Below are 21,763 nucleotides of genomic sequence, written 5' to 3'. Positions count from 1 at the left end.
TTGATACCTAAACATGTTCATGCTTATTTAATAATGTGAAGTTTGGGGTGCCTGGGTGGCTCAGTGGGTTAAGCCTCTGCCTTTGGCTCAGGTCATGATACCAGGGTCCTGGGATTGAGGCCTGCATCAAGCTCTCTGCTTAGCAGGAAGCCTGCTTCCTCCTCTCTCTCTGCCTGTTGCTCTGCCTACTTGTGATCTCTCTCTGTCAAATAAATAAATAAAATCCATTAAGAAAAAAAAGTAATGTGAAGTTACAGAAACAGTGGATAATGTGCATAACCTATGCACACGGCCATGTGATGGTTACAGGAGCTAATCCCCATCACAGTCCACACATCAGTGAAGGTTCTCCCCCTCCAGGCCTCTGCACTTGCCAGTCGCTCCCCCTGGGGTGTCCATTCCCTGTTACCTCTCCTCCCCCACCGGCCTTGCAGCTGGAAGCTTCACTCAGCCTCAGGTGTCAGTTTACACTCTGCCTCTTCTTCAGAGTCCTCCTTGTCTTCAGCAAGGCACTTAGGCCACCTTGTGGTCCACACCTGCTTATGTGTCATTCCTCAAAGGCAAGGACTGGGTTCCATTTAGCTATGTATCCGCATTACCTGGCACAGAGTGGGTGCTCAAACAGACTTGCTCAAATAGTGGATCAAATCCTGGAATTACTCAGCAGCCACTGTTCTTCTTAGGCAAGCCTCTGAATCCATCAGAGGGGACTTGTTATAAAGCCAACAAGCAGAGCTACCCATGACTTCTGGGACCTCACAATGTCACAGTGATGGGTTAGGGAGCCCCTTACAATGTCAGAACCTGCCAATTAAGTAACCTAAAAATCGGGTTGGAAACCAAAGTAGCAACAGAGGTACTGCCAGCAGTGCCTGGCTCAGAAAGGCAGTGTGGTCACCGGAGGATTCAGGTTCAGCCCCCACTGTAAATTATCAAGGACTATGCTCCAGCCCTGTGCTCCAAGCCTCTGTCCTACTGCCTGCACCTCCCACCTGAGGACTGACACAGGGTAAACCTGGGGCATTCAATCCGATGAAGGGTGTGTCTGCTTTATTCGAAAAGGAACCTGAAGATCAACACCCCAAAGGAGACAAATTTTTCATGCTCGCTGCCAACCTATAAGGCGCAGGTATCTTAATACTGGCTAATACTTGTCACACATTGTGTTAAGCAACTTACATAAATTACCTTATTCAACCTACACCTTGCAGCAAAAAGTAAGGAACATCATTATCTCCATTATACCAAATAAACTATAGCAAGAGATTGAGAATACACTCAAAATCATGCAGACAGTACCCAGCAGAGGTGGGAGCAGAACCCAGATGCTCTGATTCGGAAGCACAAGTACTGACTGCCCAGGCAATCTCCTTATGCAAATACTGATCAGACCTGTGCTGAAAATTTCTGAGATCACCAGTGGCTCAAATATAAACCATCTTTCTCACAGCCTGAAACACTTACCACATGAGACCCCACTGGGAAATGCAGGGATTAAGTCTGGGATAGATAAAGGAAGGCCTCCTACAAAGGCAAATGATAAATCCAAGGAGACAGTGGGTGACCAGTGGGAGAGTGACAGGATGGGGCCTTTGAGCAGGTCCCTGGGGTAGAGAGACAGCCCCTCCCCACCCCATCCCACCCTCAGAGCACAACCCTGGATGTGAGGATCTAGGGGCTGTCTAAATGCTCCTGGGACAGTCAAGGCAAGGAAGGCTGGCTATCTGACTCATGTACGAAAATTAAACTACCTTCCTTGGCTCTGCATTCCTAAATGGAGATTAAATGCTGAAGAATATTGGTCTTTTATGATCCTTTGGAGCATGGGCTTATTGATATGGTGAAGGTTAATGAAACAATTAAGTGCACACATGAAAGCTAAAACATGGATTGAAGCTTTTCAATTTTCATCTGTAATAATGAGCACCAGGCTCGGGTTCTTACCTCGCATTTCACATCCATTAATTATTGCAGTGATTCCAGCTACAATTAATAAGGATTCAGCCATGTGTGTTAAATCTTAACGTTCAGTTTTCTCATCCATTAGCTGAGGGGGTGGTGGAGGTGGAGGGATGTGCAGGAGGGAATGCTAGAGGCAGGAGGTGGCTTTGACTTGTCGGCGAAAAGGTATTGAGTGTGCTCTTCATGCCTGGCTCCGTGCCAAGTGCTGGAGCTCCCCTCACTGAATCCTCAGCCCGTTGTAATCCTTCCTAACCTTATCACCAACCCCAGGTCACTCCTCAGAACCTGTACTTGATTCTGGGCAAGGCTCCTTCTATCCCCCACCACCCGCCCGACTCTTTCCTCAGACCCCATAGAACCTTCATCTTCAGACTGCCCCCCTTTACGCTCTGGAAGTGATAGCTCCTCCAGAACAAAACACCCCAGGTCACTGCCCCCTACCCCGCAGAGATGCATCACCATCTCACTCCTAGAAAAGATGGGCTCCCTAAGGACACATTTGCCCTGCAGCCCTTGCCAGCTCCTGCTTCCATAGTCCACACATCCATGGGCCTGGAAAGGAGGGTGGGAGTCTTTCTCTTGCTGCTCCTTACCAGTTCCAGACCTTCCTCCTTCTCTCCTCCCTACAAACATTCACCTTTGCTTCATACTTCATTGGATTAGATCACCCGTTCTCCCTCATCATTGCCGCCGGCAACAGCTGATCACTCTGTCATTTCTCCTTGCTTTTAGTTCCTAGACTTCAATTCCTAGCACTTTACTATATACACAGATGATCCTTTTCAGGACCCGACTCAGTTTCTTGAACTCACCCCCTCCAGTTGTCTTATGGTAGTCAGCGTGAACCCACCTGAGCCAACCCCTGTCATGACCAATGAATGCAAACTCTCCCTAGTCTTAGCATCATGTTCACACTCTGACTACTATTCACTCAAACGTCTCCATCTGCCTTTCATAGCCCAGCTCTGTCTATATTTTGCTTCCATCATGGCCTCCAACTCAGAAACCCAGTCGTCTTTTTTTTTTTTTACATAACTTTATTTTTATGGCAGTTTTAGGTTCCCAGTGATACTGAGCAGACAGTATAGAGAGTTACCATATATCCCACCCTCTCACATGCATAGCATCCCCATTACCTACATGCTTCACTGGGACACTGGTTACAAAGGATGAGCCTACATTGACACATTATTATCACCCAAAGTCTGTATCTTGTATTAGGGGTCACTCTTGCTGTTGTATGTCCTAAGAGTTTGGGCCAATGTACAATGACATGTATCTACCATTATAGTATCATATAAAGTGGCTTCACTGCCCTAGAAGTCCTCTGTGCTATACCTCTGCATCCCTCCCCACCACCCCATCCCAAACCCGTGACAACCACTGATCTTTTTACTGTCTCCACAGTCTTGCCTTTTCCAGTATGTCATCTAGTTGGATTCATACAGAGTGTACCTTTTTCAGATTAGCTTTTTTCACTTAGCAACATGCAGTCGAGGTTCTTCCATGTCTTTTGGTGGCTTGAGAGCTCATTTCTTTTAAGTGATTGATAATATTCCATTTTCTGGATGTATCACCATTTATTTATCCATTCACCCACTGAAGGGCAGCATGGATAATTCTACATTTTGGCAATTATGCATAAAGCCTCTATAAACATCCACGTACAGCTTTTTGTGTGGACAGTTTTCAGCTCCCTTGGGTAAACACCAGGGAGCGCAACTGGTGGATTGTATGGGAAGATTATGTTTAGTTTTGTAAGACACTGGCAACTTCATATTTAAAGCAGATCTCTTGTAGATGACATGTAGTTGTGTCTTGTTTTCCTAGCCTTTCCAAAGCTTTCCTTCTCCCCTGAAATCCCATGGACTGTCATTATAATTGCTCTCACACTCGTGCCTCCAATCCTCTGCTCCTCTCCTGATCCATTGTAACATCTACTGTATCTACTCCATGCGGGCACCTGGGGAGGTGAATGTGGTTAGAAAAAGTCAACCACATTAGCTGGCCTCATTTTGAATTTCTGACCATAAACCTCAAATGGACTCATTGTCCTCCAGCAATTATATCCTATCTCCTGAATCCATTCACTCTGAAATTTTCCCAAAACTTATTTCTGACCGCTTCTCCTCAAACTTCCATTGCCATTGCCTTCTCTCCTGCCATGCTTATTCTCAGCTGATAATTTTTCCTTCCTATTTCACTAAAAAGAAAAAAAAGTGAAACAACAGAAAGAAAATGTCTACAGATTCTCACCACCAATATGTCTACCTACTAGCATACTTACCCACAAACTTGACTTTCCCTCCTACTATAAATAAATATGTGATTCTATCTGAACCTATTTCTTCATTTATATATAAATATCTCATCTTCTGTCATATATGCTATTGAACTAGGATTAATACAATAATCAAATTCAATGATTCATATAATTATCTATGGAAAAATTCCCAAAAGTATACAAAATATTGTGATTTGTCCCACCAGAAGAGGGAAGGGATAGAGGGAAGAGGGGAGAGAGGGAAGCAAGAGGGGGCAAAAAGAAAGCTTCTCTTGACCCTACTTCTCAGCTACTTTGCCATTTCTCTGCCCTCCTTTGCAATAAAACTCCTCAAAAGAGCTGTCTATATTATTGGCTCAAATTCTCTCTCTTCCTACTCTTTAATCCTCACCAGTCACACCCTCTACTCTCCCAAAATTGCTCCCATCAAGGTGATCAGTGACCTCCAAGTTATTAAATCCAATGGTCAATTTTCAGTCCCCCTCTTATTTGGGAATAGTATTACCACCAGCTTTAAAGGATGTTACCACTTAATGAAATACTGAAATGTTTAGACCACTTTTACTATAAGCTACTATTATAATTATTTCTTAATCAAATTCTGCCTAAATATTAAAGGCAGAAATTATCCCAGCATGTACACAAATGGTGATTTATCTCCAACAGTATTTCAGCAAGAGCTTTCAATGAACATTCCTGCCCAATAACTGTGTCCCCAAAGGGAGGAGAAGGGGGAGTAGATTTGAGGCCCACACCCTTTTTAATCTAATTTCTAAGGTCTCCATTGAGGAGTAAGTGTTAATTATCCTGTACTGTGTGGGTGTCTCCACAACATCAATCTGAGAAATTCATTTAACTTTTGACCAATCAGAGTAATGAGCTTCTCTCTCTCTCTCTCTCTCTCTCTCTCTCTCCTCATTTAAGTTTCTCAGTAGCTTAGAAAAAGTTTTAGAGTTGGGATTTTTTAACTGAAGTCAAGCAAAGAAGTCATCTGTGTTGTTGTGCAGTAGAAATTATGGTGCTGCCAAAACAATAGCTTCAGCACTAAAAATTCAAGGTGTGAACATACCATGTTAGATGATTTGAGTTTGTATTCTATGTATTATGTGTTACAGACTGAGTTTCATCTCAATAATAAGTGAGTTTGTGAAAACTGTGGACCAAAAGAAAGGGAGGAAATTCTGGACCAGTTGAAAATCAAAGAATATCCATTAATATCCATGTTGAGGAGCATGCAAGAAAGAAATGATGGATGAATACTGTAAAAACTGTTCAATACATTTACCAAGTAACAACCTCTGAGCCAGTGATCTGGGGTTGAAAGCCAGAAAAACTTTGCTGTCAACATTTTGTTCTAAAACATAATACTTTAAAAATCTTTAAACCAATGTAAAAGCAGGTAACTATTTTACTAGTCATATTAATAGACCAAGCTAAGTGTTCATTCAAGAGTAAACAATCCATATTTACAGGCAACATGCTTATCTATGTAGAAAACTACAGAGAATCTATAAAGCTCCAGTAAGTGTAGCCAGGGCACAGGATATAAGGTCAATACAGAAAAATCAATCATATCTCTACACACAGCGATGAACAATTAGAAACTAAACATTTAAAAAATATATTTCCAATAGCTAAAAAAATACTTAGATAAAAGTCAGAAAACAAATGTGGACTCTATATGTCCAAAGCTATAAAGCACTAAGGAAAGAAGTGAAGGAAGTTCTAAATAATGGAGAAACAGAACACATTCAGAGTTCAAAGGACTCAATATAGTTAAGATGTCAGTTTTCCCCAAACTGATTCATAGACTTAACACAATTCCAGCAAAAATCCCAACAGAACTTCTCATAGATCAGAACAAGTTTATTTAAACATGTATATGAAAAGGAAAGGAAGGAGAAAAAGCTAACAAAAATTTGGAAAAGAATGAAGAGCCCAAAGGATTCAACATACCTCATTTTCAGATAATATAAAGCCAAAAATCAGAAATACTAAATACTAGTGAAATAATAGATATAAACTCAAGGAAAGAGAACAGAGAGCACAGAAATAAACCCACGCAAATATGATCAATGACTTTTGACAGCTGTACGAAATCAACTCAATGGAGAAAGAGTGTTTCAACAGATGAAGCTAGAATGGGTGAATACCTATGTGCAGTAAAAGGAATCTTGACCTAAACCTTACACCTTATATAAAAGTTAACACAAAATGGTTCACAGACAGGAATATAAAACCTAAACAAAAAGCTTCTAGAGCAAGAGAGAGGAAAACACATTTGTGACCTTGTGTTAAGATTGCTTAGTTGGGGCACCTAAGGTGGCTCATTTGGTTAAGTGTCTGCCTTTGGCACAAGCAGGTCATGATCTCAGGGTCCTGGGATTGAGACCCGCATCAGGCTCCCTGCTCTGCTTCTCCCTCTCCCTCTCCCTCTCCCTCTGCCCCTCCCCACAACTTTCACTCTCTGTCTTTCTCTCTCTCTCTCTTGAATAAATAAAACCTTAAAAAAAAAAAGATTCCTTAGTTTTAACACTAGAAGCATAGTCATAAAAGAAAAAAAATGACAAATTTAAAACTTCTGCTCTTTGAAACATAATAGTAAGAGAATGAAACTATAAGTCACAGACTGTGAGAAAATATTTACAAACCCTCATAAAACAATTGTATCTAGAAAATATATACGAATTTTTTAATGATATTTTGTTAGTCACCACACAGTATGTCATTAGGTTTTGATGTAGTGTTCCATGATTCATTGTTTGCATACAAAACCCAGTGGTCCCCGCATTATGTGCCCTCCTTAATACTCATCACAGTACTAATCCATCCCCCTACCCACTCCTCTCTAAAGCCCTCAGTTTGTTTCCTGGAGTCTACAGTCTCTATGGTATGTCTCCCCCTCTGATTTCCCCACCTTCATTTTTTCCCTTCCTTCTCCTAATGTCTTCCATGCTATTCCTTATGTTCCACAAGTAAGTGAAATTGACATCCTCTGCTTAATTTACTTCACTTAGCATAATCTCCTCTAGTTCCGTCCATATTGATACAAAAGTTGGGTATTCATCCTTTCTGGTGACTGAGTAATATTCCATTGTGTATATGGACCACATCTTCTTTATCCATTCGTCTGTTGAAGGGCATTGCAGCTCTTTCCACAGTCTGGTTACTGAGGACATTGCTGCTATGAACACTGGGGTGCCTATGGTCCTCTGTATCTTTGGGGTAAATACCCAGTACTGCAATTGCTGGGCTATAGGGTAGCTCTTTTTTTTTTTTTAATCTTTTGAGGAACCTCCACACTGTTTTCCAAAGTGGCTGCACGAACTTGCGTTCCCACCAACAGCGCAAGAGGGTTCCCCTTTCTGCACACTCCCTCTAACACTTGTTATTTCTTGCCTTGTCAATTTTTGCAATTCTAACTGATGTGAGGTGGTATCTCCATGTGGTTTTGATTTGAATTTCCCTTATGGCTAATGATTAATGAACATTTTTTCATATGTCTGTTAGCCATTTGCGTGTCTTCTTTGGAAAAGTGTGCATGTCTTCTGCCCATTTTTTGACTTGATAATGTTTTTTGGATGTTGAGTTGGAGAAGTTCTTTATAGATCTTGGGTATCAGCCCTTTCTCTGTAGTGTCATTTGCAAATATCTTTTCCCATTCTGTGGGTTGCTTCTTTGTTTTATTGACTGTTTCCTTTGCTGTGCAGAAGCTTTTTATATTGATGAAGTCTCCAAAGTTCATTTTCACTATTGTTTCCTTTGCCTTTGGAGACATGTCTTGAAAGAAGTTGCTGTGGCCGATGTTGAGGTTACTGCCTGTGTTCTCCTCTAGGATTTTGATGGATTCCTGTCTCACATTGAGGTTTTCTATCCATTTTGAGTTTATCTTTGTGTATGGTGTAAGGGAATGGTCCAGTTTCGTTCTTCTGTATATAGCTGTGCCATTTTCCCAGAACCATTTATTGAAGAAACTGTCTTTTTTCCATTGGACATTCTTTCTTGCTTTTTTGAAGATTATTTGATCATAGAATTGATGGTCCCATACCTGGGCTCTCTATTTTGTTCCATTAGTCTATGTGTCTGTTTTTTGTGCCGGTACCGTGCTTTCTTGGGAAGCACAGCTTTGTAATATAGCTTAAAATCAGGCAACGTGATGTCTCCAGCTTTTTCTTTTTTTTTTTTCCAACAGTTCCTTGGTGATTTGGGGTCTCTTCTGGTTCTATACAAATTTTAGAATTGTTCATTCCAGCACTTTGAAAAATGTTGTTGGTATTTTGATTGGGATGGCACTGAAAAATAGATTGCTCCAGGCAGCACAGACATTTTAACAATGTTTATTCTTCTGATCCATGAGCATGGAATGTTCTTCCATCTTTTTAAGTCTTCTTCACATTCTTTTATGAGTGTTCTGTAGTTCCTTTAGTGTCCTGTAGTTACAGATCCTTTAGCTCTTTGGTTAGGTTTATTCCAAGGTATCTTATGGTTTTGGGTGCTATTGTAAATGGAATCGATTCTCTAATTTCTCTTTCCACAGTTACATTGTTAGTGTATAAGAAAGCAACTGTCTTCTGTGCATTGATTTTGTATCCTGTCACATGTGTATGAGTTCTAGTAATTTGGGGGTGGAATATTTTGGGTTTTTCGCATAAAGTGTCATGTCCTCTGCAGAGGGGGAGTGAGAGTTTGACTTCTTCTTTGCCAATCTGAATACCTTTTATTTATTTTTGTTGTCTTATGGCTGTTGCTAAGACTTCTAGTACTATGTTGAACAACAGTGGCAGGAGTGGGCATCCTTGTTGTGTTCCTAATCTTAAGGGAAAGGTTCTCAGTTTTTCCCCATTGAGAAAGATATTCGTTATGTGTTTTTCATAGATGGAGTTTATGAAATTGAGAAATGTTCCCTCTATCCCTATATTCCAAAGAGGTTTTAATCAGGATAGAATGCTATATTTTGTCAAATGCTTTTTCTGCATCAATTGACAAAATTCAGTAACAAGAAAATAAACTCAATTTAAAAAACGGACAAAAGATTTGAATAGACACTTCACCAAAAAGATAAAAGATGGCAAATAAGCACATAAAAAGATGTTCAACATCATTAGACATTAGGGGATGCAAATTAAAACTACAATGAGATACTACAACACAGAAAATAAACTGACCATACCAAGTTCTGGTAAGAATATGGATGAGCTGGAACTCCCATAATTCACTGGTGGTAATGTAAAATAGTATCCATTCTAAAAACTGAGTAACTTATCCGAGTTACCACTTACATATACCCAACAATCCCATTCCTAGATATCTACCTTTAAGAACTTAAAACTTATCTTCACACAAGAATTTGTATATGAATGTTTGTAGAAGCATTATTCATAACTGCCAAAAACTAGGAGCACTCACATGACCTTCCCTAAGGGAATGTATAAATAAACTGACATGTACAGGCAGTGAATGTGGAAGAAAAATAAGTGGATAACTGATACATGCAACAACATGGATGAATCTCAAAGGAATCATACTGAGTAAGAGAAGCCAGTCTCAAAAGGTTACATAATATAGGATTCCCTGAATAGGACATTCTGGAAAATGCAAAATTCTAGGGCCTCTTGGTTCCTGCCCAGCATAGCCACAGCTCATGGTCCCAAAGAGCATCGTAACACAATGTAGCTTCCAAGAGCTGAAACTGGACAAACTGACTGGGATGCTTACTCTCTGTCCACTGACCAGCGCCCACAAGCCCCCTTGTTATTTTCCTTAAGGACGGACTTGAGTGTGCCTTAATAGAACGTAGAGAAGAGTTGCAGATAGCAGTTCACTGAGATGGACGGCAAGGTCCACACGGATATAAACCACATTGCTGATTTAATGGAAGTCACCAGCACTGACAAGGCTGGAGACAATCTTCATCTATGGCACCAAGAATCGCATTACTGTTCATGAGATTACTCCTGAAGAGAACAAATGCCAAGTTGTGCAAAATGAGAAAGATCTCTGCGGGCACACAAGAAATCTACTATCTGGTGATTCCTGACACCAACACGATCTACAACCCTGGTCTCATCAAGAAGAACAAATTTATTCAGATTGATTTGGAACTGGCAAGATTATAGACTTAATCAAGTCCAAGAATGGTAACCTGTGAATAGTGCCTGGAGGTGCTAACCAGGACAGCATTGGTATGATCACCAGAGATAAAAGTGAATTCAGATCCAGAGATATTTTTGATATATGCATTAGATCTGGAAGGAGACAGAGAAGAAATCACGGGTTTCTCCTGTATTTTATGTTTTCTTTCCCATAAGCCAGTCTTGTTCTCACTTCAGCAATTAACCAGCACAAAGAGCAACAGGTTAAGAGTTTGAAATCAATGGTCAAAATAAAGTGATAATAATAATAATTGCCTAACCACAGATGTGTTGAATCACTATGTTGTATACTTGAAACTAATGTAACATTGCATGCCAATTATAAAAAGATTTAAATTGCCATTTGTAGGATTAAATATAAATTTTTATTTATTTGGGTGTTTACTTATTTTGTTATTTGTGTTATTCTTTGTTAACTATACTAAGCACTTTACATCGCTTTGGTACTGATTCTTCCAATGATTCTATGACGTGTATATTATTACAGATTTAAAACTGAGATGCAGAAGAGGAACATGGTCTGCTCCACTTCCCACAACTAACAAGTAGTAAAATAGAAGTTCAAACTCCAGGTCCTCCTGATTTTATTTTTCTTTACAATTTTTATTCAAAATCAATTTAGTTAACTAATAGCATATTATTAGTTTCAGAGGTAGAATTTAGTGATTCATCAGTTGTATGTAACACCAGTGATCATTAATTATATCAAGCGCCCTCCTTAATGCCCATCACCCAGTTACCCCATCTTCCCCCCCCCGCCGCCCTCCAGCCACCCTCAGTTTGTTTCCTATAGTTAAGAGTCCCTTACAGTCTGTCTCCCTCTCTGTTTTTATCTTGTTTTATTTTTCCTTCCCTTCACCTGGGTTCATCTGATTCTTAAAATCCACATATGAGTGAAACCATATGGTATTTGTTTTTGTGTGACTTATTTCACTTAGAATCCTAGAGGAGAACATAGGCAGTAACCTCTTCGATATCAGCCACAGCAACTTCTTTCAAGACACATCTCCAAAGGCAAGGGAAACAAAAGCAAAAATGAATTTTTGGGACTTCATCAAGATCAAAAGCTTCTGCACAGCAAAGGAAACAGTCAACAAAACAAAGAGGCAACTCACTTAGAATGATACCCTGTAGGTCCTCCTGACTTGAAAACCTGTATACTCACTAACTATACTGGAGAATCTGTTAGGTGTTCAAATTTCCATATACCAGTCCATCCTTTATTTCCCCAAGTTAGATGACAGTCAGTCCCAGTTAAGCCTCTAGTTTTCACAGTGTGCTAAAGAGAAGGGAAGAGGCAACACAGTGAAAGGAAAGACAGCAGCATTTGGGCCAGATCTACATGTTCTGAATCTTGGCTCAACCACTTAGTAGCTATGATATCTTAGACAAGTAAACTGCTCCAACTGACTCAATACTCATGGAACATCTATCATGTTCCAAACCATGTTCTACACTCTCCTTGTTAATAAAACAGCAATGTTTCCTACCCTCGAGAAGCTTACATTCCAGGAGAGGACATGGACAATAAATAGGTAGAATATATATTATATCATATCACATAGTCATAAGGAGTATTAGGAAGGAAAAAGAAGTAGGATAGGGTGATGGCAAATGGAGAAGGGTTATAATTTTTTTAATTATGTTCAGTTAACCACTGTATAGTACATCATTAGTTTTTGATGTAGTGTTCAATGATTCGTTAGTTGAGTAATAACACCCAGTGATCATCACAACATGTGCCCTCTTTAACACGCATCACCCTGTTATCCCCTCCCTCCACCCCCCCTCCACCCCTCTGAAACCCTCAGTTTTTTCCCCAGGGTCCAGAGTCTCTCATGGGTTACAATTTTTTTAAGAGATAGTCAAGGAAGGCTTCTGAGAAAGTGACATATGAGCAAAGACTTGAATGAGTTGTGGAAGTTATTCATTTAGAGCCTGGACAAAGAGCATTCCAAGCAAAGAAAATAGCCAGTACAAAGGTCTGGTCCATGCCAAATGTACAGCAAGGAAGCAAGGAAAAACAACAAGGAAGTCAGAGTGGCTGGAGTAGACTGAGGGAAGGAGAGAACCAGAGGAAGTAAAATCAGGAGGAAAATGGAGGGGCTACACATGTATGTCCTTACAGAATGACATAACGACCCCACTTTTACTTTGAGTGGATGGGACACGGCTGGCTGGTTTGAACAGGGCAGTGCCATGATCTGACTACTTCTTCTAAGTATCCCTCCAACTGATATATGGAGAATCTGCTAGAGCAGACCGGGGCAGATTTTTTTTTATTTTTTATTTTTTGGTCCTGAGCAAGTGAAAGGTAAGGTGAAGAAGACTAGATCCAGAGCTAGTTTTGTTAAGTGTGAAATGACAATTTGGCATTCAAGTGGAGATATCAATTTGGCAAGTGGATATCTGAGTCAAGTTCAGGAGAAGGATGTGCTAAACATAACTTTTGGAGTCATCAGCATATGGACAGTATCTAATGCTCTTATATAAGATCACTAAGGCAATGAGTATAAACAGATAAAAGGAGAATTCAAATGACAGGGCACATCTTTGGGGCATTCCAAAATTAAGATATCAAAGAGAAAATAAATCCAGAAAGAATATAAAAAGTAGTCATTCGGGAAGAAAAACACACAGAAGAGCATGTTAGGCTGGAAGCCAAGTGAAAAATGTGTACCAGAGAGGAGGGAGTAATCATCTATATCCAAGCTCTCAATAGGTCATGTAGTATTATGAGGCTAGAGAACCAACCACTGGATTTGGCAACATAAAAGTCACTTGTGACCCTGATGAAAACAGTCTCAGGGGAGAAAGTGGATGTGGGTGTGGAAGCCTTATTGAATGGAATAAGAAAGAATGCCTGGAGGGCAACTGGAAACAACGAGTGTAGACAACTCAATTGAGTTTTGCTATAAAAAGGAAGAGAAAATTGTAATTGTAACTGGAGAGAAAAGTGGAGTCACGAGAAATTCTTTTTTAAGATGAGAGAATAGCAACATGTTTGTATACTGAGCCAGTAGGAAAAGGGAAAGACTGACAACACAGGAGAAAGAAAGGAAGGTTGCAGGAGCCCTGTGCTTGAGTAGGCTTAAAGGGCTGATATCCAATACCAAAGTAGAGGAGGCGGCCTTACATAGGAGCAGGAGCACTTCCTCTGCAGCAGGAAGAGGGAGTAGTCCATGAGTGAAAATGCATGAAGGCAGAAAGTGTGAGCACGTCAGCATGTGGTGCTTCTCTTCTGATGATTCCTATTTCTCAAGCAAAAAGAGAGACAAGGTCCTCATTTGAAAATTAGGAGGAAGGGGAGGTGTCAGAAGACTGAGAGGAGAAGGTACACAATAATTGTCAGGAGAGAGGGAGGGTAAGCTACCCAGAGACACCAAGGACCGCCGGAGGTGGGGGTGGTTGATGGTATGCCTGATCAGCACGGCTGTGTCTTGTGCAGCCACATTTACTCTGCAGAGGCAGGAACAGGGCAGTGGAGAGGTAGACTCAACTAAGGTCAGGCTTCTGTCCAGTAAGAAGGATGAAATAAGAGGAGAAGAGAGTTGATGATATGGACAGGGATGATTTATAACCATTGCCCCAGATTATAAGCACTGCAGGAAGGGAGCCAGGCCCCTGAAGGGAAGGAAAACCAGTGAAAGGGAGGTATAATCAAAGCAGCCCTGTAGCTCTGGGAGAATCCAAGGATTGCTGGGATTGGGGTCCCAAAGGGAGTGAGCTCAACATATAAAAGGCAGTGGTCAGAGTGGAAAGAACTGAAGGTGGGGTCTCGAAGGAGCTGCGGTTCCCAGGAACAAGTAAGAGAATGAGTGGCCGAGTTAGGAGTTGAGAAGGTGGCTGTCAGTTGAGAAGTTGAGAGGGTGGTGTCAAGGAAATGAGAGGGCAGAGTAATGGGAGGGTCACCTTCCTGGATCTGGAAACCACCACGGATAACAACAGCAATGTTGGGAGGATGGCAGTGAGATGGGGGCTGAAATCTTCACGGAAGTTAAGAGTGACCCAGAGATGAGTAAGTTACAAATAGAAGGAAAAGTGGATTCAGCCTGTTTGTCTCTCTCTCTGGGTCTCAGTTTCCTCACATTTAAGTTAGAAATGCTGACAGTCCTTCCATCATGAGATTTTTCTAAGGATTAAGTGAGATGCTGCAGGTAGAACATCTGTCACCCATTGGGACTGGCAGATATTAACGCACAGGAAATGGAATTATTTTTAAAAGGGTCCTTGTGAACTCCTGGGTGTGTGTCTCATCTACTTCCAGCTAAAGTTGGGAGAGTGTGACCCGGAAGGCTTACTGAGCTCAGGGTTGGCCCAATAAATCACAATCATCATAATTTCCCAGAGACATCCACCTGTGGTGCTCTCTAGTAAGCCTGGGCCTGGCCATGAGCACCTCCACCATCTGCAGCTGTCCTTATCCATGTCACCTCTCTCTTCTTGGCAGGCCTGAGTTTTCTCTAACTCTTCCAGCCATCTGCAGACACCAGGTTTGTTGTCTCCCAGTCTTTCTAATGCAGAAGGCAAAAGCAAACTATATGCTTTGGCTACACTGTCGAGTGGGTCCCCCCAACTTTTTACGGCCAGGTTAGCTAAAAGAGCCCAGGGAAGCTAAAACCTTGTGTTGTGAACCGTGCTGAGCGCAGAAACATGCAGAGGCTGTAGGGCAGTACAATCTGATGTTCCTAGCATGGGGAGCTTGGGCCATGGGCTAGGTCAAGCCCTTTCCATTTATTTTCTGTATCTAACCATGCACTCAGCACTAGGCAGGAGTTTCTCCCAAGAGATGAGATCATGTCTAACTAACGGGGAAGTGTCTGCCTTACCAAGAACAGGTGACAATATTCAGAGACTCCTCCTTCTCAAGACAGAGACAAGAAAGGTGATGGAGTAGGGGCCAGAAATGCTCAGGACACCCGAGCTGCAGCAGCAGGACTGCCAGAGTTGAACAGGTCCTTTTTGCTGAGCCCAGTCCCTTGAGTTTCCCAGCCCTGGTTCATCAGGGCTCTCAGACTATCTTAGCTGGAATACATTCTGAGCAAGTTCTACCTAGCATTACTGTTACACAACCCGGAGAGCGGATGCCTAGCCTCTACCCCACACTAACTCGGAGACCACATCTGCCCTGCTCATTGCCAATTTTTCATTGCCTCGTACATAACAGGCCCTCAGTAATGAGGGAGAGAAGGAACACAGGGAGGGAAGGATGGAGGGAGAGATGTTAAGGATGGAGGAGCACAGAATGCAGCTCTTCATCTCATCACCCAGCTCTGTGCCAAAACCTAGAAGACTCCAAGGATTCTCCCTGAATCCTTCTCCATGACAGTCTGCCCGAGCTGAGCAGTCATCTCTTCCTACCCAGAATTTTCCTCTTTCTTCTTAAATTATATAGGAAAATGAAGGCCATTCTTGTCAGAAAACATTTTCTTGATCCTCCTCCCAGCAAACAAACACTTACCGTCCTCCTTCTGTAATGCACGGTGGTATTTTGACGTGGCAGTGCTAGAAGGAGACAAGAATCCTTAATTCAGAAAAATAGCTATGCTTCTACAGTTTGCCGGGTTCCCACCTATTTACTGAGGAATCCAAATTCTGGAAAAGCAAACTTGCATTCCTATTTACCAACTACTACTTACCAGTCTGAAGGCTGTTGACATCGATTAACATTAAAAGTGATATTTGGCGCTCCTGTCCTTTCTGAATAGATTTGTTTCGACTAAGAAACAAACAAGGAAACCTCTAGAGGAAAATACTTCTGGGGAGTAGTGGTATGAGGGTGACATAAAACATTTTTTGGCCCAACATTTTGGATCATTATCTGGAATTGAAGCAATCTGCCTGGGGTGGGGTGAGGGGGGAGAAGCTGGCATGTCACTCAGGAAGGAACTGCAGACTCTCAAAGATTATTCTGAAAGGTATGCCTAGGGAAGAGAAGAGAGGACCCCAGGGGCAACTTATTAACAAAACAAAACAAAACAAAACAAAGGTCTAAAGATGTTTACTCAACTGGCAAGTAATTTAAGGAGCCAAGATTTGCCACAAAAGGATATGCGGTAAGAAAGGATCCCATTAGTTTTAAATTACATTTGATTTTTAAATTTATAATTTACAAGCAGATTTTCCAGCCCCTAAAAATAAAGCACACCTATGTGCATTTTTTTTTCCAGTTTTAGCCTATCAGCCATATCTTCCAGTAAACTTCCTGTGCACAACAGTCACCACTCTAAGTGGGTAGTAAATGAGTGAAGTGTTATTTCCAGCCTCCAAAGTTCATTTCTTTATCACCCCTCTCTCAGAACTGTGCACAAAGAAGTGCTACTTTGAAAGAGCCAAGATGGGGATCAGCAGCCTTCAGAATCCCTTAGAGAACAAGGTTAAAGGACAGATCCTGGGTGTCAGCGGCAGGAATTCTGACTCAGTTTGTGAGGGGCCCTGGGAATCTGCAGTTCCAGCATGCACCCACGGTGACTCCAAAGCAGGTAGCCCTCGGAGCCCACCCTGTCCAATCCCAGCTTAGAGAAGAGGCCCCTCTAAGCTGCTGTGCCTTCTGGACACAGCCCAGCCCTGGTTCCAGCGCTCTCCGTGAGCTCACACTTGGTGGACAGTTACTGATCCACACTGCTGTGCTGTGCCGCTTCATGGGGCTCCGTGTGACATACCCCTGATTTCTCTTTATTCTGTCAGAACGATTACAGGAAGTTATCTATGCAATGCAAGGATTTTGTGGTGGGCGTGCTGGACCTATGCCGAGACACGGAAGAGGTGGAAGCGATTTTAAATGGCGATGTGAACTTCCAAGTCTGGTCCGACCACCACCGTCCAAGCCTGAGCCGCATCAAACTCGCCATTAAATACGAAGTCAAGAAGGTAAGCTTCCCCACCTCTCCAGGCCTTCCCACTTTGTGGGACTGTTGGCCTAGCTTTGTGCCCAAGCGTATTTTACGTTCCCACGAGGTGACCGTGAAAACACCAATCTCCCGACTGCTCTCTAGACAGAGAATGGCCAGCCTTGCAGGACTGCTCAAAGCTCCTCTCAGCGACCCCCTCCCTTCACTCCCCAGCCCACCAAGGGAAAGGTAGCAGGACTGTAATTCCACGTGCAGGCTTTGAGCCTGGAAAACAACAGAGGAGATTTTCAGCCTCCAAATGACTGGCAGGGACAATGTGACCTGACATCAGCTAGGACACCAATTCCCCAGTTTTCCCAAGAAAATGAATCACTCTGGTCTGTCAATAGCACTGATTGAGATCTGTATGTCTAGGGACTTGCTGTGTAGAAATGTTTAGCATGGAGACTTTGTGGGAGCCAGCGTTCTTGGAGCCTAGAGGAATTTCATTCCAAAGGCTTATGCAAGTACTTAGTAGGAAGCTCAAGGAGACTTTTCACAGGAGTAAGCTTGTCCCACCTCCTCAGTCAACCTCAAGGCGTCTTTAATGGCCACAAGCATCCAGTAGCCCTCAGGCCCACAGTGGGTGGTCAGACTGAAGTCCTAAGCAGCAAAAGTCAATTATGCCTCCCTTCTGGATGGACTCTGGATTCTTTAGAATCTGCTCTGACAGCCTTGCAGGACTGCTCAGGATGTCATCCATCCTGATGAAAACTGCAGCGCTCCAAAGATCCATGTGTTTCATTATCATTGTGCTTTGCGTATATGCAAAATGGGTGCTCAGGCTTCAAGGGTTTTTATTTTTCCCAGCTATTTCACAGGGTCAATGCCCCCAAACTGATCTCTGGGCACTTCTCTTGCTTACGTTAATTTGTATGGAGGGAACCATCTTTCAACAAACCACATGCATCTGTGCAAATCATCTAGTTAGAGCTTCCAAGTTTGAAAAAAATCTTCCTGTCCCTCTTACTTTTAATAATAATAAAAAAAAAATCTAGGAAAAATAGCTTTGTTCAAAGACTCTGGGTCCCAAAGTTTAAGTTGACAAATCATAGGAAATGTGGCCTTCAATTACCATTCAAAAGCACAGGGCTATGAAAAGAGAAGAAGCAGGCTATAGCTTCAAGTACAACCTTATTTTCTGGGGTCAGGAAAATTCTCATTTTTTTCACCAATCCCAAGAGCTCAATGAGGCTTTTCATCAAAGCACAGCATTCTTTAATTCAGAAGCTGGTGAAGATACCCATGGCCTTGGAGTTCACACAAACCCTGCAATGGAAGCTATTAGCAGTGGTAATGATGAGCCTGAGTTTCCAGAATCACAAGCATTTGCTTGCTTCCTTCCTTCCTTCCTTCCTTCCTTCCTTCCTTCCCCGCCTCCCAGCACAGGGAAAGAGCACAGGGTGGAAGTGAAGATGTCCCTGAAAACCCGAAGAACAGTAGATGCTTGGCATCTGCAGATTTATATTTGCCATTTGGCTACTAATGAGCAATTGCAACGACCCATTAAATGCAAGCGGTCACCATTTTTCTGAAACATAAATCCAAACCTCTAGCAACACCATCAGTGAGGGTAGATCAGTCAGCTAGTCCAGAAGTCTGGCCGCTACCTCAGAGCTACGTGTTCCCCTTGTTGTCAACTACTGAGTACAAAACTGCCCTGGTGATGAATGAGAAGAAAAAGAGAAGTACGCCATGAACAGGATGGTTCAGGGCACAATAAAAAAGGCTTCATGAGGGAAATTACTTAGCAGTATTTGCTAATTAGAAGTCATAAACTCCTCAGGAAATATGCATCATGAATGTCAAGTGTCCGCAGCAGTTTGTGGGTAGGAGATGATAAACCACCTGCCTAAAAAGTCAGCCTTGCTCATTTGAAACACCTCCACTGGATAAATTCTCTCAAACCATGTGTACCATTATGTAACAGCGTACAGACACAGAGCTTTCCTTGACATTTATTCTATCGTGAATTATAGTGAAAATACCTAATATTAAAAAGATACATTAATATTATAATGAGATTTCATTTTACATTTATGAACTTTAGCATGCTTCCATGGGCATAATCTAACCCTAGGTCTTTGAGTTATGAAATGACTAGCATCAAAGCCTCTTTATAAATATATTCCCTTTATACCTGATATATATAATAGCTTTAGGGCTAGAATACAGAACCATAAAAAATTCCTAAGCCTCTGCCCACATGATATCAAATCAAACCACTAATTCAGTCATTAAAGCAAACTAATTATTCTTGGCAGTTTCATGGGCTGCTACTAAGTAAGATCTTTAAAAATGGTGTTGTGTTAATAAATTGGGAGATCCTGAGTTAAGTAGAGTCAAAAAGATTTCTTTGTTTAAAGACATTACAGAGATTTAATATGCTTTGCTACTCTAATTAAAAGAAAAAGAGTAAATATGTATTACTTGACCACAAAACTCTTTCTCATGGAACACTGATGAAACTCATTTTCCATGCAGATATATCCATGGAAACTCTAATGTCAAATCAGCCTCTTTGAGCTATGAAACGCACAGATCTAAATGAAGTGGGTGCCGCCCTGTGGTTGATAATGAGCCCTCGATCGTGTCCCTCACCTAAATGTCTGCCGCTTTTCACGCACCACACGAATGTCTGATACTCTGGCTGGCTCAGTCATAATGTCAGCCTCTATGAGATCAAGACAATTGTCCCACCATTGCACAAGGGACCACCTGGTAAACAGAAAAGAATCATGAAGTAGGTGTCACAAAACCAGATTTTTAGCATGATTCCTTCACTTACTAGCCACGTGGTTTTGGACAAGTCTCTGAAGGTCTCTAAGTCTCATCCTTTCTTCCTTCCATTCCAAAATGGGCATATAAGCTTCTGCTCCCATTTCCTGTGAACCTTCAAATAGGATGATATGAGAGAATGCTCGGCAAACTGTAAAGTTCTCTGGAGTTCCACAGGGAAGCATCATTGTTGTCATTCAATGATGTCCCCCTTCCTTGGAACCAGGAGGGGGGGTTCTATTTCCAGAGATATTCCCTAGCTTGTCCTTTGTCTTTTCCCTAGAAAATGCTAGAAACTTCCCCTTGGGTAAGGACATTATCATTATAGCCTAAAATCCTTCCAGAAAAGACAAAAGGCCTTGTGAGGATATGGTTTTTCTCCATGACTTCAGTTTTAAGAAAGTAACTCGGCCTCCCCAAAAACCCACACATATGTATTATATGAAATGTTAATCATTGTGTTTGGAAGACAGTTTTGGAAAAGTGGCTCAGAAGGTGCCCTTTGAGGTTAATCTTGGCCCAACCACTTATTAATGGAGTCACCTGAGCAAGTCACTTAGCCTCTCCACATCTCACTTGGTTTATTAAGTATGGATAATAATACCTATTTCCTAGGATTATGATAAGAATCAAATGGGATAAAGTGTGCCTCAAATAGCATTGGGCCCATCAGCCTGTGGGTATGAATGAAGCGGTACACTATGCACACTACAACAGCTTAGAGCCCATGTTCATGTTACTTAACACATTTCTGTCACCCATCTCAGTCCATACCAGACTTAACAGGCTATGGTCCCTTTGGAAGCCAAGCTTGCCTTATGAAGAAGCAAGGAGGCTTCTCTCCCCAGGCTGAGTCACACATAATCTCAGAAGTAACTCCACTTGGGCCCCATGGATAAAGAAACCAATCCCTCCAACTTTGGCCCACAGCCTGCCATATATAGGCCTTGGTCTTCTTCAGGGCCAATGGGACTGGCAGACATCTTGCTGTCTTCTCCACTTCTAGCTATCTCTGGCCCCACAGAACCATGCCTAATATCTTCTTAAAGGCACTCTTCTTCCTCTGCATATCAATTCTAAATAAATTCTTAGGGAACTTCCAGCTCCACCAACAGGGAAGACCCAACCAGTCTCGAAATCCATTTAGGCTCAGCCAGACCCAGGCTGCAGCCATAAAGGGAGCCCAGTGTCTAGCACGTGGTCATTGCTGACCAGCAGGTCACAGAGATCCAGACTCAATCATTGGTGCTCTCTTCAACTTGATTAACTGAAGACACACATCTGAACCCTTTACTCTCACCCCTCCCTCTCTCTCCTCTTGATCCCTTCTTCATCTCTAGGCTCACAGAGATATTACCTTCCTTTCCCCTGCATTATCCCTTGCTTCTTCCTGACTCCACATCTGCCTAGATGGGGATCATATAAACCTCCTATTCACTGAAATAACTTTGTAGACATGTATCTTTCAAGTTCAAATGTCACAGGAGAATGGGACAAAGGGACCCAGAAGGTCCAATTTTGCACAATAGAAGCCTTACCTCTACCTAGAGAGGAGATGGAGGTTCTTTGGACATAACTAAGCAAAGATATATTATTTTTTTAAAAAGGAGAACACATGAATATTTTGTCCAAAATTACATTGGTCCCACTGTAGAGAGCATGTCTATTACCAGGCAGTATTACCAGTAAGGGGGTAG

General features: G+C 42.0%; 1 protein-coding gene across 1 annotated transcript in view; it reads left to right on the top strand.

The window, feature by feature from the left end:
* The window catches only part of TRPC7 (transient receptor potential cation channel subfamily C member 7), a 149,758-nt gene that overhangs the window by 41,173 nt on the left and 86,822 nt on the right, over window positions 1-21,763 (top strand). Inside the window, exon 4 of the mRNA XM_032837670.1 lies at window positions 17,086-17,268. Within this exon, the coding sequence (XP_032693561.1) occupies window positions 17,086-17,268 (183 nt within the window). The remainder of the gene's footprint in view (window positions 1-17,085; window positions 17,269-21,763) is intronic.

Source organism: Lontra canadensis, unplaced genomic scaffold (assembly GCF_010015895.1).
Source record: "Lontra canadensis isolate GAN:19392208 unplaced genomic scaffold, GSC_riverotter_1.0 scaffold99, whole genome shotgun sequence".
Lineage (NCBI taxonomy): Eukaryota > Metazoa > Chordata > Mammalia > Carnivora > Mustelidae > Lontra > Lontra canadensis.
This window is presented reverse-complemented; position numbering and strand designations above follow the sequence as displayed.